At 39.7% G+C, this 19,354-nt stretch overlaps 1 protein-coding gene across 2 annotated transcripts in view; it reads left to right on the forward strand.

Moving 5' to 3' along the window:
• Nucleotides 1-17,709, forward strand: part of LOC121535177 (extended synaptotagmin-2) — a 72,526-nt gene extending 54,817 nt beyond the window's left edge. For both annotated transcript variants that reach the window (XM_041841968.1, XM_041841969.1), the window contains exons 17-23: nt 296-445; nt 7,449-7,825; nt 10,488-10,583; nt 12,008-12,139; nt 12,252-12,357; nt 12,501-12,550; nt 16,224-17,709. In XM_041841968.1, coding sequence (XP_041697902.1) covers nt 296-445; nt 7,449-7,825; nt 10,488-10,583; nt 12,008-12,139; nt 12,252-12,357; nt 12,501-12,550; nt 16,224-16,272 — 960 coding nt within the window. In that variant the 3' untranslated portion in view covers nt 16,273-17,709. The remainder of the gene's footprint in view (nt 1-295; nt 446-7,448; nt 7,826-10,487; nt 10,584-12,007; nt 12,140-12,251; nt 12,358-12,500; nt 12,551-16,223) is intronic.
• The last annotated feature ends 1,645 nt before the right edge of the window (nt 17,710-19,354 follow it).

Below are 19,354 nucleotides of genomic sequence, written 5' to 3' on the forward strand. Positions count from 1 at the left end.
TTTAGTGTGATTATGGTGTGGGATTTAGCGGATTTTGTCTACTGGTTTAGCAATGCATGAAAATACTGGTTTGCAGGAATTTACTAAACTCAGCATATCTATGAAATTCGGGGTGCACGGAGCATGAGAGGGAATTTCCCAGCTTTTAGTGTCCGGGTCTATAAATTCCAGCTACTGTCGTACCTGTACACAGCCTATTTGTAAGTGCACTAGAGTTTACAGTAACTTGACACCTGGTAAACTTCCGCTTTCATATATAAAAAAAAAAATGTATGTGCCCCCTGTCCCCCCTCAGGTAAAGGATGAGAAACATGCTTGTTCCCTGGGGACTCTGAGCCTGCCCCTAGCCCGTCTCCTAGAGGCTGAGGACATGACGCTGCACCAGCGCTTCGATCTCAAGAGCTCTGGGCCTAGCTCCACCCTCAAGATGAAGATGGCACTGAGGGTAAGGGTCCATGAGTGTCTGAATAGGGCTCTTTTAGTCATGCACATTTGTCTGTGTCCCAAATAGCTCCCTAGTGGTTCCTCAATAAAAAGTTGCGTAATACTGCAGTATAGCGTGGTACGGCACGGTGTGTTACAGTGCTTACCGTTAATGCTCGTTCGAACAACCAGAGGGCAGCTTTGAGCACATCTACTCCATGTATTGATCTGGGCATTTGAAGCCGAGCAGAGATCATCATGCCATGCAATTGTGAATACATTTCATGATTAAAATGTAATTCTATATTTAATTGTAAGCACACATCCGTTAATACAATCCGTGTTTGCTTCTTTGCTTACATTATTTGACTGCTGCAGTTTGAGAGTATATATAAAAAAGAAAATAAGTGTTACAGTAGTCTATGTAGGCCTATAGCCTACTGCACCTACAGTGACTTGCAAAAGTATTCACCCCCCTTGGCATTTTTCCTATTTTGTTGCCTTACAACCTGGAATTAAAATGGATTTTTTGGGGTTTTGTATCATTTGATTTACACAACATGCCTACCACTTTGAAGATGCAAAATATTTTTTATTGTGAAACAAACAAGAAATAAGACCAAAAAACAGAACTTCAGCGTGCATAACTACTCACCCCCCCCAAAGTCAATACTATGTAGAGCCACCTTTTGCAGCAATTACAGCTGCAAGTCTCTTGGGGTATGTCTCTATAAGCTTGGCACATCTAGCCACTGGGATTTTTGCCCATTCTTCAAGGCAAAACTGCTCCAGCTCCTTCAAGTTGAATTGGTTCCGCTGGTGTACCGCAATCTTTAAGTCATACCACAGATTCTCAATTGGATTGAGGTCTGGGCTTTGACTAGGCCATTCCAAGGCATTTCAATGTTTCCCCTTAAACAACTAGAGTATAGCTTTAGCACTATGCTTAGGGTCATTGTCCTGCTGGAAGGTGAACCTCCGTCCCAGTCTCAAATCTCTGGAAGACTGAAACAGGTTTCCCTCAAGAATTTCCCTGTATTTAGCGCCATCCATCATTCCTTCAATTCTGACCAGTTTCCCAGTCCCTGCCGATGAAAAACATTCCCACAGCATGATGCTGCCACCACCATGCTTCACTGTGGGGATGGTGTTCTCGGGGTGATGAGAGGTATTGGGTTTGCGCCAGACATGGCGTTTTACTTGATGGACAAAAAGCTCAATTTTAGTCTCATCTGACCAGAGTACCTTCTTCCATATGTTTGGGGAGTCTCCCACATGCCTTTTGGCGAACACCAAACGTGTTCGCTTATTTTTGTCTTTAAGCAATAGATTTTTTACTGGCCACTCCGTAAAGCCCAGCTCCGTGGAGTGTACGGCTTAAAATGGTCCTATGGACAAATACTCCAATCTCCGCTGTGGAGCTTTGCAGCTCCTTCAGGGTTATCTTTGGTCTCTTTGTTGCCTCTCTGATTAATGCCCTCCTTGCCTGGTCCATGAGTTTTGGTGGGCGGCCCTCTCTTGGCAGGTTTGTTGTGGTGCCATATTCTTTCAATTTTTTAATAATGGATTTAATGGTGCTCCGTGGGATGTTCAAGGTTTCTGATATTTTTTTATAACCCAACCCTGATCTGTACTTCCCCACAACTTTGGCCCTGACCTGTTGGGAGAGCTCCTTGGTCTTCATGGTGCCGCTTGCTTGGTGGTGCCCCTTGCTTAGTGGTGTTGCAGACTCTGGGGCCTTTCAGAACAGGTGTATATATACTGAGATCATGTGACACTTAGATTGCACACAGGTGGACTTTATTTAACTAATTATGTGACTTCTGAAGGTAATTGGTTGCACCAGATCTTATTTAGGGGCTTCATAGCAAAGGGGGTGAATACATGCAGTGGGGAGAACAAGTATTTGATACACTGCCGATTTTGCAGGTTTTCCTACTTACAAAGTATGTAGAGGTCTGTAATTTTTAACATAGGTACACTTCAACTGTGAGAGACGAAATCTAAAACAAAAATCCAGCAAATCACATTGTATGATTTCAAGTAATTAATTTGCATTTTATTGCATGACATTTTATTGTTCTCCCCACTGTATGCACGCACCACTTTTCCGTTATTTACCTTTTAGAATTCTTTGAAACAAGTTATTTTTCATTTCATTTCACCAATTTGGACTATTTTGTGTATGTCCATTACATGAAATCCAAATAAAAATCCATTTAAATTACAGGTTGTAATGGAACAAAATAGGAAAAATGCCAAGCGGGATGAATACTTTTGCAAGGCACTGTAAAACATCCGTTAATATAAGTCCTTCAAAAATAGAAATATGGGCAGAATATTGTATGAAATACTCGGATGGTTAAAGGCCGATATTTGGTCGTTTTCAATTAAATCTGGTAATTTCAATTTAAATGTGACTTGTTCCATTCGCCATTTTCTTGTTGATATTATATCCTTGCCTTTATTTACGATTATTTTCGTTATAAAGAATGTATTTTCTTCCAGGAGAACAACAGCCATTAACACCAACCTCAGCCAGTTTCGGCTGGCTTTGTCCAATTTAATGGCTCATCAAGGTGTGAACTGTGACCAATGTCCATCACTGTAAACCCAGTACTGTATTCTAAAAATTAAAACACAGCATCTTCAGTAGTATAAATATATGATCTAATTAGATTTGTAAAAAAGACTTTCAAAATGCTGATGTTTATTAGGCTACGGTACAGTGTGACAAAAAAATAACAGGAAAATGAGATTTGACAAATGCATGGATTGTGACTCCATCTCGTCCCTCGCCCTCTTCGACGCGTCATTCTTCCCCTGACTCCGCCAATGCGGCCTGACTATGGACCAATGCATCAGCGGTTGCCCGTATCTCTGCCCTCTGAGAATTTCTCTTTCTGCTGGTCTGCCTTCAATGACTCTAATAACTACAAGTAGATCTACTGATTTGAACCCAATCAAACTTGTTTGGCATCAACTGAAAACAATTATCCGTAGCTCTGCCAAGCCTACAAGCAAAGATGAACATGTAAATGCCATCAAGGCTAATGTGGCTAATTGATTACCGGTATTCATCCTGTATCGCACTAATGTAAAGTGTGAAAAACGATAATACTGTTTGTTTGCCTGGTTGAGTGGATGAGCTGAACTCTTCAGAACCATCGGCAAAGTTCCTATTGAAGGCTTAGCCTATTTAGAAGTCTATTTTGCAGCATAAAGCTATATTTGTTATTTGTCACACTGTACCAAGAGAACAGAAGATAAATTCTGGTTTCAATGGTATATGAGGAAGCGTTAATACATTTATTCCCTCAACGTTTGTATGGTCGGATTTTAGTCAGGCTATCGAAGCAAGGTAAGAAATGCCTGATTTAAGTCTATATGAAGTAAAACATCCAGATTTCAAACATTTTATTATGGTTTATGTTCTCTCCCAGCTTCATGGTTTGAAAGATGTGTGTAATTTAATTCCATATACAGTGGGGGAGAAAAAAGTATTTAGTCAGCCACCAATTATGCAAGTTCTCCCACTTAAAAAGATGAGAGAGGCCTGTAATTTTCATCATAGGTACACGTCAACTGTGACAGCCAAATTGAGATTTTTTTTTTCTCCAGAAAATCACATTGTAGGATTTTTAATGAATTTATTTGCAAATTATGTTGGAAAATAAGTATTTGGTCACCTACAAACAAGCAAGATTTCTGGCTCTCACAGACCTGTAACTTCTTCTTTAAGAGGCTCCTCTGTCCTCCACTCGTTACCTGTATTAATGGCACCTGTTTGAACTTGTTATCAGTATAAAAGACACCTGTCCACAACCTCAAACAGTCACACTCCAAACTCCACTATGGCCAAGACCAAAGAGCTGTCAAAGGACACCAGAAACAAAATTGTAGACCTGCACCAGGCTGGGAAGACTGAATCTGCAATAGGTAAGCAGCTTGGTTTGAAGAAATCAACTGTGGGAGCAATTATTGACTAAATACTTTTTTCCCCCCACTGTAATAGGCCTACAGTAGGCATTCCAATGAGTTGGGTCCGGGGCTGTTGGATCCGAATCTGTTGTGTTTATACCCAGCTTAAACAACACATTCTTTCTGATTGTCTTTACGCAGTCTCTCTCCTCGTGCTACAGCTCATCTCGTGTGAATTATTATGTGGATTATAATACATTGACATATTTGTAGGGGGTTGATACATATTTCGTTGGGGCAAATCAGGTCTGTGATTCTGACTCTCTGCCAATGCGGCCTGGTACTCCGTCAATGCCGCAATTTTCTCTGCCCTCAGAAATGTTTTCTCTTTCTGCTGGTTTACCTTCAATGGCTCGATCTCGGTCTTCAAAGTTTGAATCTATTCCATGTGCACTTTCATCAGATGAGCAGAATGGTACCGCCCTGTGCCCATAATATTTGCTAAACTAAAGACTTTAAAACCTTTTTTTGTTAGAACAGACTATCTGGGATTGATTATAATTAGTTAGTAAATTATTTTAGTGTTTGTTTTTTACACCGTTCCAAATGGTCAGAAAAATATTGTAATCTAACAGGACCTGTTTGACATGCATATTGTAATAAGCACGTAGCGCTCGCTTTTCCTACCATCCTTCTTCATCTCCTTTTATATTATAATACACTAAAGATCCTAAGCTAAGATCCTAAGAGGGGAATTGCATTAAATCAAATTATTAATTTCCAATGATTTGCCGTCCGTAAAGACAGTGGTGTAAAAATACTTGAAAGTACTACTTAAGTAGTTTTTTGACGTATCTGTACTTTACTTTACTACTTTTACTTCACTACATTCCTAAAGAAAATTATATACTTTTTACTCCATACATTTTCCCTGACACCCAAAAGTACTTGTTACATTTTGAATGCTTAGCAGGACAGGAAAATGGTCCAATTCACACACACACACAAGAGAACATCCCTACTGCCTCTTGTCTGGCGGACTCACTAAACACAAATGCTTCATTTGTAAATGATGTCTGAGTGTGCCCCTAGCTATCCGTAAATAAAAATAAATAAAACATTGTGCCATCTGGTTTGCTTAATATAAGGAATTTTTAATGAGTTATACTTGTACTTGTACTTTGGATACTTATGTATATTTTAGCAATTACATTTACTTTGATACTTAAGTATATTTAAAACCAAATACTTTTAGGCTTTTACTCAGTAGTATTTTATTGGGTGACTTTGTCTTTTACTTGAGTCATTTTCTATTAAGGTATCTTTACTTTTATTCAAGTATGACAATTGGGTACTTTTTCCACCACTGCGTAAATACGGGGTGCCGCTAGTTAATATATATTTATCATGCATTCCTGATTGGACATGTTAGATGAAACAACTTGAGTTGAGAATATTGGTATATCCAGACACCAAAAAGCTGAACAGATAAACATATTTTTGATTTGCAGGAGGGGGGAATTGCATTAAATCTAATTATTAATTTCCAATGATTTACCACCCGTAAGGACGGGGTGCCGCTAGTTGTTATTACATTAATTGTTATTATTACCATTAATAATAAGTAATGTCATTATAATTATTAGTAGGCTTAGTAGACTTAAATAAATCATTGCATATAACCATGAGGCGCCTTCTTTCTTCAATATAATCATTCATTCATCACGTTAAAACCAATATGAACGCTGTGCGTGCTCCTACCCTCACTCAGATAATAATAACAATAATAATAATATGCCATTTAGCAGACGCTTTTATCCAAAGAGACTTACAGTCATGCGTGCATACATTTTTTGTGTATGGGTGGTCCCGGGGATCGAACCCACTACCTTGACGTTACAAGCGCCGTGCTCTACCAGCTGAGCTACAGAGGACCAGATGACTGACCACAGTATCTATCGGTAGCCTAAACTGTAGCACAATTTTTTTTTGCACACCTAGCCGAGCTATTAGACTATCCTTTTGTAAATTAATGGAGGTGTGAATGTTTCTGTCCGAGAGTCTCTCTCCTCTCGCACTAGAGTCCTGCATCAGGCAAAAAAATCAGCTGGTGGGTGGTCCCGGAGTTGAGCTTATATTCGGTTCTGGGAGTTGTTTATTTAAGTTTCAATTAAACTATTTTATTATCTAAACAATATTGAATGTAAATATTTTGTTTTGTTATATCGGCTATAGGCTTTCATTAGTTTATTAGAAGGCTCTTTTAAAGTGATTTTGAGTTGTCAATGTGCCTCAATGCGTTGTGAAAAAAATAATTTCATGGCATGGTTTCTTTTTATCCAAATGTTGAATAGACATGCAGACAAATTGATTCATGCAGGAAAAGAGGAATAATAGCCTACTGTAAACAATTAGGCTAAATCAATCAATGTTATTTTGTTGGGTAACTGGTCGGCTTTTGAAACACATAAGAGGCGGCGCCTTTTTTCAATATAATCACTCATTCGCAACACGCATCTGATTATTCATAATGAATAGGATTTATTTGATTTAATTCGTTTACATACTTCATTGTAACCACAAAGTCACACACAATTGAACAAACACACACAACATGAGCAGATTAACTTGGTCAAAAATGTTCTTTATTAAAGACAATCAGAAAGAATGTGTCAGTACTTATTTATTTTGAACCAAAGCCTCGAATGAGCGAGTCACTCAGCTTTATGCTGACAAATGTCGTTTTATGCTGCAAAATTAACTACTAAATAGGCCAAGCCTAAACAAAATTGCGTAAATAAAATAAACTAGTAAATGTAATAAATAAATTAAATACCGCAGGTCTTGAAAATATGGGCAACCTTTTTTTCCTCTGTATCCACAATGTGCATTTTTATGGAAATCTATTACAGTAAGGTACTGTACTTAATTGTTACCCTGAAATGATTTGAAATTGATATAAAAAAGGTTGCATTGGGCCTTTTAACCTGAATGCAATTATTTAAAATATTGCTTTAGATTCAAATATACTACACATTCTTCAAGTGGAGTGTCTCATATCATTATGTTTTATCCTCTCCAACCTCTATGTCCCACTTGTGCAGGTTCTGTGTCAGGAGAAGTTAATAGCGTCCGACCAGACGTCCTCGGTGCAAGTTCGTAAGACCAGCACTAGTAACCCCATCCCCATGAAGAGCTTGCCAGTCTCCAAACCCCCCAACCCTGACCCTGTCTCAGACCTCTCACGCTCTGTGGCCGCCTCGACCCAGGAGCTCCACAGGAGAGAGGGGGATGGCGAGCCCTACTCAGGGGGCCCGGTAGGCATCAGCCTGGCCGACGCAGGCAGGAGCACCTCCAACCTGGCCATCTCTGGCTCACACAAACACCTGGCCCACTTTGGGTCAACAGTCAGTATCGCCTCGGACATCTCCAACCCGTACGCCACACAGGAGCTCCAGCAGAGGCTGAGAGAGTTGCAGAAGTAAGTACGCACAAATACATTGATACATCCACATACATGTCATAGACTGTTCAATCTGCTACCGCACGGCAAGCAAAGTCTGGAACCAACAGCACCCTGAACAGCTTCTACCCCCAATCCATAAGACTGCTAAATAGTTAGTCCGGGTAGCTATTTGGTTATCTGCATTGACCCCCCTTTGCACTCTCTTTTGACTCTGTTGCCTAGTCACTTTACCCCTACCTATATGTACGTGTTGTGTTACCTCAATTACCTCGTACCCCTGCACATCGACTCGGAACTGGTACCCCGTGTATATAGTCAAGTTATCATTACTCATTGTATTTATTCCTTGTGTTTATTATTATTATTTTTAAATCTCTCTGCATTGTTGGCAAGGGCCCGTAAGTAAGCATTTCACTGTTAATCTACAGTGGGGAAAAAAAGTATTTAGTCAGCCACCAAAGTTTTCCCACTTAAAAAGATGAGAGAGGCCTGTAATTTTCATCATAGGTACACGTCAACTATGACAGACAAATTGAGAATTTTTTTTCCAGAAAATCACATTGTAGGATTTTTTATGAATTTATTTGCAAATTATGGTGGAAAATAAGTATTTGGTCACCTACAAACAAGCAAGATTTCTGGCTCTCACAGACCTGTAACTTCTTCTTTAAGAGGCTCCTCTGTCCTCCACTCGTTACCTGTATTAATGGCACCTGTTTGAACTTGTTATCAGTATAAAAGACACCTGTCCACAACCTCAAACAGTCACACTCCAAACTCCACTATGGCCAAGACCAAAGAGCTGTCAAAGGACACCAGAAACAAAATTGTAGACCTGCACCAGGCTGGGAAGACTGAATCTGCAATAGGTAAGCAGCTTGGTTTGAAGAAATCAACTGTGGGAGCAATTATTAGGAAATGGAAGACATACAAGACCACTGATAATCTCCCTCGATCTGGGGCTCCACGCAAGATCTCACCCCGTGGGGTCAAAATGATCACAAGAACGGTGAGCAAAAATCCCAGAACCACACGGGGGGACCTAGTGAATGACCTGCAGAGAGCTGGGACCAAAGTAACAAAGCCTACCATCAGTAACACACTACGCCGCCAGGGACTCAAATCCTGCAGTGCCAGACGTGTCCCCCCTGCTTAAGCCAGTACATGTCCAGGCCCGTCTGAAGTTTGCTAGAGTGCATTTGTATGATCCAGAAGAGGATTGGGAGAATGTCATATGGTCAGATGAAACCAAAATATAACTTTTTGGTAAAAACTCAACTCGTCGTGTTTGGAGGACAAAGAATGCTGAGTTGCATCCAAAGAACACCATACCTACTGTGAAGCATGGGGGTGGAAACATCATGCTTTGGGGCTGTTTTTCTGCAAAGGGACCAGGACGACTGATCCGTGTAAAGGAAAGAATGAATGGGGCCATGTATCGTGAGATTTTGAGTGAAAACCTCCTTCCATCAGCAAGGGCATTGAAGATGAAACGTGGCTGGGTCTTTCAGCATGACAATGATCCCAAACACACCGCCCGGGCAACGAAGGAGTGGCTTCGTAGAAGCATTTCAAGGTCCTGGAGTGGCCTAGCCAGTCTCCAGATCTCAACCCCATAGAAAATCTTTGGAGGGAGTTGAAAGTCTGTGTTGCCCAGCGACAGCCCCAAAACATCACTGCTCTAGAGGAGATCTGCATGGAGGAATGGGCCAAAATACCAGCAACAGTGTGTGAAAACCTTGTGAAGACTTACAGAAAACGTTTGACCTGTGTCATTGCCAACAAAGGGTATATAACAAAGTATTGAGAAACTTTTGTTATTGACTAAATACTTATTTTCCACCATAATTTGCAAATAAATTCATAAAAAATCCTACAATGTGATTTTCTGGAATTTTTTTTCTCATTTTGTCTGTCATAGTTGACGTGTACCTATGATGAAAATTATAGGCCTCATCTTTTTAAGTGGGAGAACTTGCACAATTGGTGGCTGACTAAATACATTTTTTCCCCACTGTACACCTGTTGTTTACGAAGCACATGACAAATGCATTTGATTTGATAAACACACATATGCACCATTTTACAGTAAACTAATTGACAACAGACTTTCAGCACGCTTATTGGGAAGGACATTCAACAAGCACAGCACTTACACAAATGACTGATTGGCTGAGAGAAATTGATGATAAAAATATTGTGGGGGCTTTGAGTAAAGCCAGTGTGTCTATGTATGAGGATGACTCAACACTATACACGTCAGCTACTACAGCGACTGAAATGACTGCAACACTTAACAACAGACACACGCATACGCAAACAAGCGCTACCACACACACTTTACACACACATAAATTGTAATATTGTTGTATGGTGGTATTATACATTTTGTGTTGTGGATATGTGGTGGTGTGACAGTGTTATATGATGTACTGTTTTATCTTTGGTTAAATATGTAATGTAAGTGTCTTAATGTGTTTGGACTCCAGGAAGAGTAGCTGCTACCTTGGCAGCAGCTAATGGGGATCCCTTATAAAATACAAATACCACATTGTGACATAATTAAAGCATAAAATACAAAGACATTGACAAACCTGCAGATTATATTACAGACCTAATGTGAATGATTTTTTTGTTATTAAAACAATGGGACTAATGTGTGTGTCTCTGTCCACAGTGGCTCAGCCAGTCATGTCCCCCTGGGTGAGGTGCATTTGACTGTCAGACACAGCTCTCAGAGGAACAAGCTCATTGTGGTTGTACATGCCTGCCGGTAAGAGACATGACGGGAGATTTAGGCTGCGTCCCAAATACCATTTAGGATGCATCCATACTGTAGCTTCCACATGTTATTCTATACACTAGCTATTGGAGAATGTATCATATTCTGTTATCAGATTTATCCACTCATTTTTATTTTTCAATGTACAAGCTTTTTTTTGACCACAGACCTGAAGCGCAATCATTTTTATAATAGTTTTCTTTTAACCGGTTACACTCGTGGGAATGGGCCTATATGGATAGGGCTACATGTAAATGTTTTTTACAGAAGAAATATGAAAAGTATATGCATAACCATGGTAGCAATTGAAAGGGAACAGTTTGGATATTATGGGAAAATTACTAGACCAAAGTTGAGACCCAACAGTTCACCTGACACAAGACTGAATCCAAACATTACACTGTTGATTTTATGTGCATTTTACATTCACTGTACTTTTCGCCGCATTTGTTGATAACGAAATCTGAAAATCTGGCCACATTCCAAAGTGTGCACAGTTCCTAAGTAATTTCAATGCACTTTTATGACTCAAAGAAGTCTTCAACTATAAGGTGTTTTTTTGACACTTGTAGTTGTTTTTGTTTGGAACACAACGCTGCATCCCCGCCATCACACAATTACTGTTGTTTACGCAATCCAAAAACGGCCCATTTTAAATTGCAATATGGTCAGGTGGGCATCATTTGAAAGCTTGTTCTATTGCCAACATGACTAGCTAAGTAAAATAATACGATCTTAGTGTTTGGCTTTCACAAGGAAATTCAAATAAAAATATTGTAATTATGGTGCGCATAGAAAGGAGTCATGTGTGCCACAGTGAATTTTCTTCACAACAGACAAACAGGCTCATTCTGTTCAGAACAACCCAGGGTATGACGCCATGTCATCTAGTAACTGTACATCAAACATAGTGATCATAAACGTTGACACTGTATATGACATTAGTATTATGATATGGAAATGGGAAGTGCACATTCGGACTCACGGGTGTTTGGCTGGCTTGTATGACATCAAAGCTGTATTTTATTATAATTCTCAACGTCTCCTCTTTCAAAATACATAGAGTCCTCTTAATTAACAGCATTTCCCTCACTCAGTCAACAAAACATTTGCAAAAGTTGCCAATTAGCGGGAGGGATGTGGGCAACTTGTCGCGTGCGGTGCTCAAGTCAGTCAAAACCCATACAGTGCTGTGAAGCGGAGACCCTGAACTCTGACGTCATTCATCGAATGTTACTGTACAGCCACTGCGTTCCAATTTAGGTGCTTAACAGTGCCCAAATCTGTCATTTTCCACCTGTATACGGGTACGAGTGTAAAGGGCTACCCCAAATTATGTGATACAGTTTGATCTTTTTCTCTCACTCTATCTCTCTACCTCCACTCTCTCTGCCTCTCTCTCCCACTCTCCACAGAAACCTGATTGCGTTCACAGATCATGGGTCGGATCCGTATGTGCGGCTCTATCTTCTACCTGACAAGCGAAGGTCTGGGAGGAGGAAAACCCACACGCACAAGAAGACACTGAACCCTGTTTACGATGAGACGTAAGTTTAATCATTCCTCTTTATTCCTCTTACCATCAAACATCAGTGGGTTGACTGGTAGTCTACTGGTAGTCATTGTATAATTGAATTGTTTGTGTGCATGTGTTGTCAGATTTGAGTTCAATGTGTCGATCGTGGAGTTGCACAGGAGGACTCTGGATGTGGCTGTAAAGAATGGAGGAAATATCTTGTCCAAACACAAAGGGCTGCTGGGGCAGGTGAGACTGGACCTCTCCTCCTACAACAGCACTGTGTCTATACATACTCCTTTTGTTACTGGATGACATACAGTAACTGTGAATACACATTATTACCTGTCCAAAGCTCACTTTTCCTCCTTCATATCATGTCATCCTGACAGGTGGTGGTGGATTTGACTAACGATGATATCGTCAAGGGATGGACACAATGGTCAGTGAAAAAAAACAACTCTATATATATATACATACACACACACACACACACACACACACACACACACACACACACACACACACACACACACACACACACACACACACACACACACACACACACACACAGTACCAGTCAAAAGTTTGGACACACCTACTCATTCCAGGGTTTTTCTTTATTTTTACTATTTTCTACATTGTAGAATTATAGTGAAGACATCAAAACTATGAAATAACACATATGGAATCATGTAGTAATCCAAAAAGTGTTAAACAGATCAAAATATGTTTTATATTTGAGATTCTTCAAATAGCCACCCTTTGCCATGACAGCTTTGCACACTCTTGGCATTCTCTCAACCAGCTTCACCTGGAATGCTTTTCCAACAGTCTTGAAGGAGTTCCCACATATGCTGAGCACTTTTTGGCTGCTTTTCCTTCACTCTGCAGTCCGACTCATCCCAAACCATCCCAATTGGGTTGAGGTCGGGGGATTGTGGAGGCCAGGTCATCTGATGCATCACTCTCCTTCTTGGTAAAATATCCCTTATACGGCCTGAAGGTGTGTTTGGTCATTATCCTGTTGAAAAACAAATAATAGTCCCACTAAGCCCAAATCAGATGGGATGCGTATCGCTGCAGAATGCTGTGGTAGCCATGCTGGTTAAGTGTGCCTTGAATTCTAAATAAATCACAGACCGTGTCACCAGCAAAGCACCCCCACACCATCACACCTCCTCCTACATGCTTTACGGTGGGAACTACACATGTGGAGATCATCCATTCACCCACACCGCGTCTCACAAAGACATGGCGGTTGGAACCAAAGATCTCAAATTTGGACTCCAGACCAAAGGACACATTTCCAACGGTCTAATGTCCATTGCTTGTGTTTCTTGGCCCAACCAGGTCTCTTCTTCTTATTGGTGTCCTTTAGTAGTGGTTTCTTTGCAGCAATTTGACCATGAAGGACTGACTCACACAGTCCCCTCTGAACAGTTGAGATGTGTCTGTGACTTAACTCTGTGAATTATTTGGGCTGCAATTTCTGAGGCTGGTAACTCTAATGAACTTCTCCTCTGCAGCAGAGGTAACTCTGGGTCTTCCATTCCTGTGGCGGTCCTCATGAGAGCCAATTTCATCAAAGCGCTTGATTGTTTTTGCGACTGCACTTGAAGAAACTTTCAAAGTTCTTGACATTTTCCAGATAGACTGACCTTCATGTCTTAAAGTAATGATGGACTGTCGTTTCTCTTTGCTTATTTGAGCTGTTCTTGCCATAATATGGACTTGGTCTTTTACCAAATAGGGCTATCTTTCTCTCCCCCCCCCTTACCTTGTCACAACACAAGTGATTGGCTAAAACGCATTAAGAAGGAAAGAAATCACACAAATTAACTTTTAACAAGGCACACCTGTTAATTGAAATGCATTCCAGGTGACAACCTCATGAAGCTGGTTGAGAGAATGCCTAGTGTGTGCAAAGCTGTCATCAAGCTGTTAATACATGATTACATAGGTGTAATTTCAAAGTTTTGATGTCTTCACTATTATTCTACAATGTAAAAAATAGTAAAAATAAAGAAAAACCCTTGAATGAGTAGGTGTCCAAACTTTTGTCGGGTAGTGTGTATGTATGTATGTATGTATGTATGTATGTATGTATGTATGTATGTATGTATGTATGTATGTATGTATGTATGTATGTATGTATGTATGTATGTATATGTATATGTATATGTATGTGTATATATATATATATATATATATATATATACATATACATATACATATACATATATATATACTATATATATATATATATATATATATATATATATATATATATATATATATATATATATATATACATACACTACCGTTCAAAAGTTTGGGGTCACTTAGAAATGTCCTTGTTTTCCATGAAAACATACATGAAATGAGTTTGAATAGGAAATATAGCAAAATGAATAGGAAATGTAGTCATTGACAAGGTTAGAAATAATGATTTTTTTAAAAATTGTGTCCTTCAAGCTTTGCTTTCGTCAAAGAATCCTCCATTTGCAGCAATTACAGCCTTGCAGACCTTTGGCATTCCAGTTGTCAATTTGTTGAGGTAATCTGAGGAGATTTCACCCCATGCTTCCTGAAGCACCTCCCACAAGTTGGATTGGCTTGATGGGCACTTCTTACGTACGGTCAAGCTGCTCCCACAACAGCTCAATAGGGTTGAGATCCGGTGACTGTACGGGCCATTCCATTATAGACAGAATACCAGCTGACTGCTTCTTCCCTAAATAGTTCTTACATAGTTTGGAGCTGTGCTTTGGGTCATTGTCCTGTTGTAGGAGGAAATTGGCTCCAATCAGGCGCCGTCCACAGGGTATGCAAAATGGAGTATTTAGCCTTCCTTCTTCAAGATCCCTTTTACCCTATACAAATCTCCCACTTTACCACCACCAAAGCACCCCCAGACCATCACATTGCCTCCACCATGCTTGACAGATGGCATCAAGCACTCCTCCAGCATCTTTTCATTTGGTCTGCGTCTCACAAATGATGTTCTTTGTGATCCGAACACCTCAAACTTCGATTCGTCTGTCCATAACACTTTTTTTCCAATCTTCCTCTGTCCAGTGTCTGTGTTCTTTTGCCCATCTTAATCTTTTCTTTTTATTGGCCAGTCTGAGATATGGCTTTTTCTTTGCAACTATGCCTAGAAGGTCAGCATCCCGGAGTCGCCTCTTCACTGTTGACGTTGAGACTGGTGTTTTGCGGGTACTATTTAATGAAGCTGCCAGCTGAGGATCTGTGAGGCGTCTGTTTCTCAAACTAGACACTCTAATGTATTTGTCCTCTTGCTCAGTTGTGCACCGGGGCCTCCCACTCTTTCTATTCTGGTTAGAGCCAGTTTGCGCTGTTCTGTGAAGGGAGTAGTACACAGCGTTGTACGAGATCTTCAGTTTCTTGGCAATTTCTCGCATGGAATAGCCTTTATTTCTCAGAACAAGAATAGACTGACGAGTTTCAGAAGCAAGTTCTTTGTTTCTGGCCATTTTGAGCCTGTAATCGAACCCACAATTGCTGATGCTCCAGATACTCAACTAGTCTCAAGAAGGCCAGTTTTATTGCTTCTTTAATCAGCACAACAGTTTTCAGCTGTGCTAACATAATTGCAAAAGGGTTTTCTAATGATCAATTAGCCTTTTAAAATGATAAACTTGGATTAACAAACACAACGTGCCATTGGGACACAGGACTGATGGTTGCTGATAATGGGCCTCTGTACGCCTATGTAGATATTCCATTAAAAATCAGCCATTTCCAGCTACAATAGCCATTTACAACATTAACAATGTCTACAATGTATTTCTGATCAATTTTATGTTATTTTAATGGACAAAAAATTGCATTTCTTTCAAAAACAAGGACATTTCTAAGTGACCCCAAACTTTTGAACGCTAGTGTATATTTTTTGTACAATTGTTAATACAATTAAGTCCAGTGATGTCCAGTCATGTTCACATGTTTACACACATATTTGGGAATTCTTAGAAGAATTTCATAAGAGCTTTCATCATAAGAATCAAGGAATCAAGCATAGAATAAGTGTTTGTTATTCCATATTTTTATTTTATGTTTTACAATGTGTCTCCTGTCTTTGCTACTAGGTATGAGTTGAGTGAGCATGGTCTGAGAAAAACTATCCAGCAGCTATAGACTTCACGGTGAGAGGTAGAGGAGGACCTAACCAAGTCTTCACACACGTATCATTGCCACCAGGGCCCTATGTGTCAATCATAGTCTGTAGAGTAGTGCTGATTTAGTGCTTTTTGGATAACAATGAATACGATTCATGGTTAGGTGTGAAATGATCCTAGATCAGCACTCCTACTCTGAGACGCTTCGCTTATACGGCCCCTGAGCAAACGTAACTGACTTTTTCATACAATTGCTTTTAAACCCATGGGCAATTTCTGGGGGGGTTTCCCTTTTTTTAATGATGGTTTATTTACAAGACTTGCAATTGTAAAAAAAAAGATATATATATTTTGATATTCATTTATACACATCAGTTGCATCGTTATCTCTCCCCACTTAGAAATTATCCAGTGCAATAGTAAGAAAGGGAGTATGTGTTAAAACAAATTATATATTTTTTCTCCGTATTTTAAAAGAAAATGATTTGAGGACTGTAACAAAATATATATTTTCTTGCTATGGCTGTTACAGCAGGTTTTGCTGCATTGTTTTATGTGGGGAATGTACAACATATGAATATGTAAATATGTACAATGACAATGAGGACTAAAGAGAAGGTTTATTATAGTGTTAGTAGAGGTGGGTTTTGCTTGGTCAAAATGACCATTTTTATTTTATAATTCAACAAACTACATGCAAACCAAATCAGAGCTAAGTTGAACTATGCCAGTCTCTTCTCTAGGGGAAATAGGACACCATGTATAGTACTTGGCCACCAAAGAGACAATAAAATAAAATACTTGTCTATGTTGGGTTTTAACTAAACCAAATATGTATGCTTGTTTGCACACTATTCGTTTCTGCATGTTTAGTCTTTTAAAGCATCAGCAGTGTTAGCAACAGTAATAATAACATAACTTGGCTTAGTTAACCTCACAGGGATATTCCAGCCTTCTTCAAATCATTGTGGCTTATGATAATTGATTTCCCAACTCTGAAATCACAACATATGAAATATATGTATCATGGTTGTTGTCAATAAATGCACCAGTCTTAATGATGTTTTTGTTCTACAAACACATTTCAGCATGCACATCTTATTCAGCACTTCTCTTTACTGCAATCGCTTTGAAAAAAAACACATGATAATGTTTTGGTTTACATTATGGGTATTCACCTTTATTGGTTATTGATTATGTCACCTGTACCTGGATATCTGTAACACATCGATGTAAACACACTGTTATGACTTTATTGATCTGGTTACCATGTTAATGATGCATCATAATGGAAAGCATTTTAGATTGTACCACGTTTAGGCTGTACGATAGTGGCTTGTAGCCTAATGTATCAGTTCTTATGTGTTCTCAAACCTCTGCAACATCTGTCCTTTTTTTAAGTAGTTGTATGCGTTTCTACAGGTAACTGCCAAAATAAAGAAAACACCAACATAAAGTGTCTTAATAGGGCCGCCAGAACAACTTCAATGCACATTGGCATAGATTCTACAAGTGTCTGGAACTCTATTGGAGGGATGCGACACCATTCTTTCAAGAAAGATTCCATCATTTGGTGTTTTGTTGATGGTGGTGGAAATCTCCCATAAGTGTTCAATTGGGTTGAGATCTGGTGACTGAGACACACACACACACACACAGGGGCGGACTGGGACATACATTCAGCCCTGGCATTTTAGCCACACCAGCCTACAGCACTGTGCCCTGTGTCAGTGTGTCTCTCTCTCTCTGTTTTTTTTCTAGCGCTACTGCGCTTGAGTCTGCTGCAGCAGCAACTGAGCTGTCTGTGCTGCTAAGGCTTGCATCACTGGGACCAGAAGACCAGGCGGTCACACTGCCTGGGCTGAGCTCAGCAACATCCTAGTTGTGAATTAATAAAAACACATTTGCCAGACGAAGAAAATCACTGAATAAATGTCTAATAGATGACCATTGACTCATAATACCTAGGGCCCTGTGTTTTGGCAGATCATGTCACATGACTTGGATTTTAACCTTTATTTGAAGCCTTTTCCAGAAATGAGAATTACAACAAAAATTAAAGCAATTGTCTGAGGATGATGCTGGCCGATGTTGACTCCAATGCTTCCCACAGTCATGTCAAGCTGGCTGGATGTCAATTCTTGATACATACAGGAAACTGTTGAGTGTGAAAACCCAGCAGTGTTGCAGTTCTCGACACAAACCCATGCGCCTGGCACCTACTACCTCCATACCTTATTCAAAGGCACTCTTGCCCATTCATCCTCTGAATGGTACATAAAAATCCACCTTTAACCTATCTCCTCCCCTTCATTTACATTTTAGTCATGTAGCAGACACTCTTATCCAGAGCGACTTACAGTAGTCAGTGCATACATTTTACTATTTATTTCGTACTGGTCCCCCGTGGGGATCGAACCCACAACCCTGGCGCTGCAAGCACCATGATCTACCAACTGAGCTACACAAGACTGAGCTACATGGAACTGAACTACACTGATTGATTTAACGGATTTAACAACTGACATCAATAAGGGCTTTCACTTGGATTCACCTGGTCAGTCTGTCATGGAAAGAGCAGGTGTTCATTATGTTTTGTACACTCAGAGTATATAATATAGAGCCAAAATATGAAGAAACTGTCAGTACAGCTGTGTCTATAGTTAGGTTTCCATCCAATTGGCGACGGATTTTCATGCAAATATTCTAAAATCCGCATAAAAACAATATGAGCATTTTCCCACCAAATTGACTTGTTGCAGAAAAAATTCTGTGCTTGATGACATAGTGCACATAAAAATACCTTTTGTGGTTAAATTCCCATGTACCGAATATAAAATACAAGTTAAATGGGTTTCCATCACATTTCCAACTCTACTGATGTTTTTTTCACAAAAAAATGTGATTATTATTAGTTTTTTACCCACCTACACACAATACCCCGTAATGACAAAGTGAAAACCTGCTTAAGAAAATGTTTGCACATCTATTGAAAATGAAATACAGAAATACCTCATTCACATAAGTATTCACACCCATCTACACACGATACCCCATAATGACAGTGAAAACATGCTTACATTTCCCAGACCTGGACTAAA

The sequence above is a fragment of the Coregonus clupeaformis genome, chromosome 21, assembly GCF_020615455.1.
Source record: "Coregonus clupeaformis isolate EN_2021a chromosome 21, ASM2061545v1, whole genome shotgun sequence".
Lineage (NCBI taxonomy): Eukaryota > Metazoa > Chordata > Actinopteri > Salmoniformes > Salmonidae > Coregonus > Coregonus clupeaformis.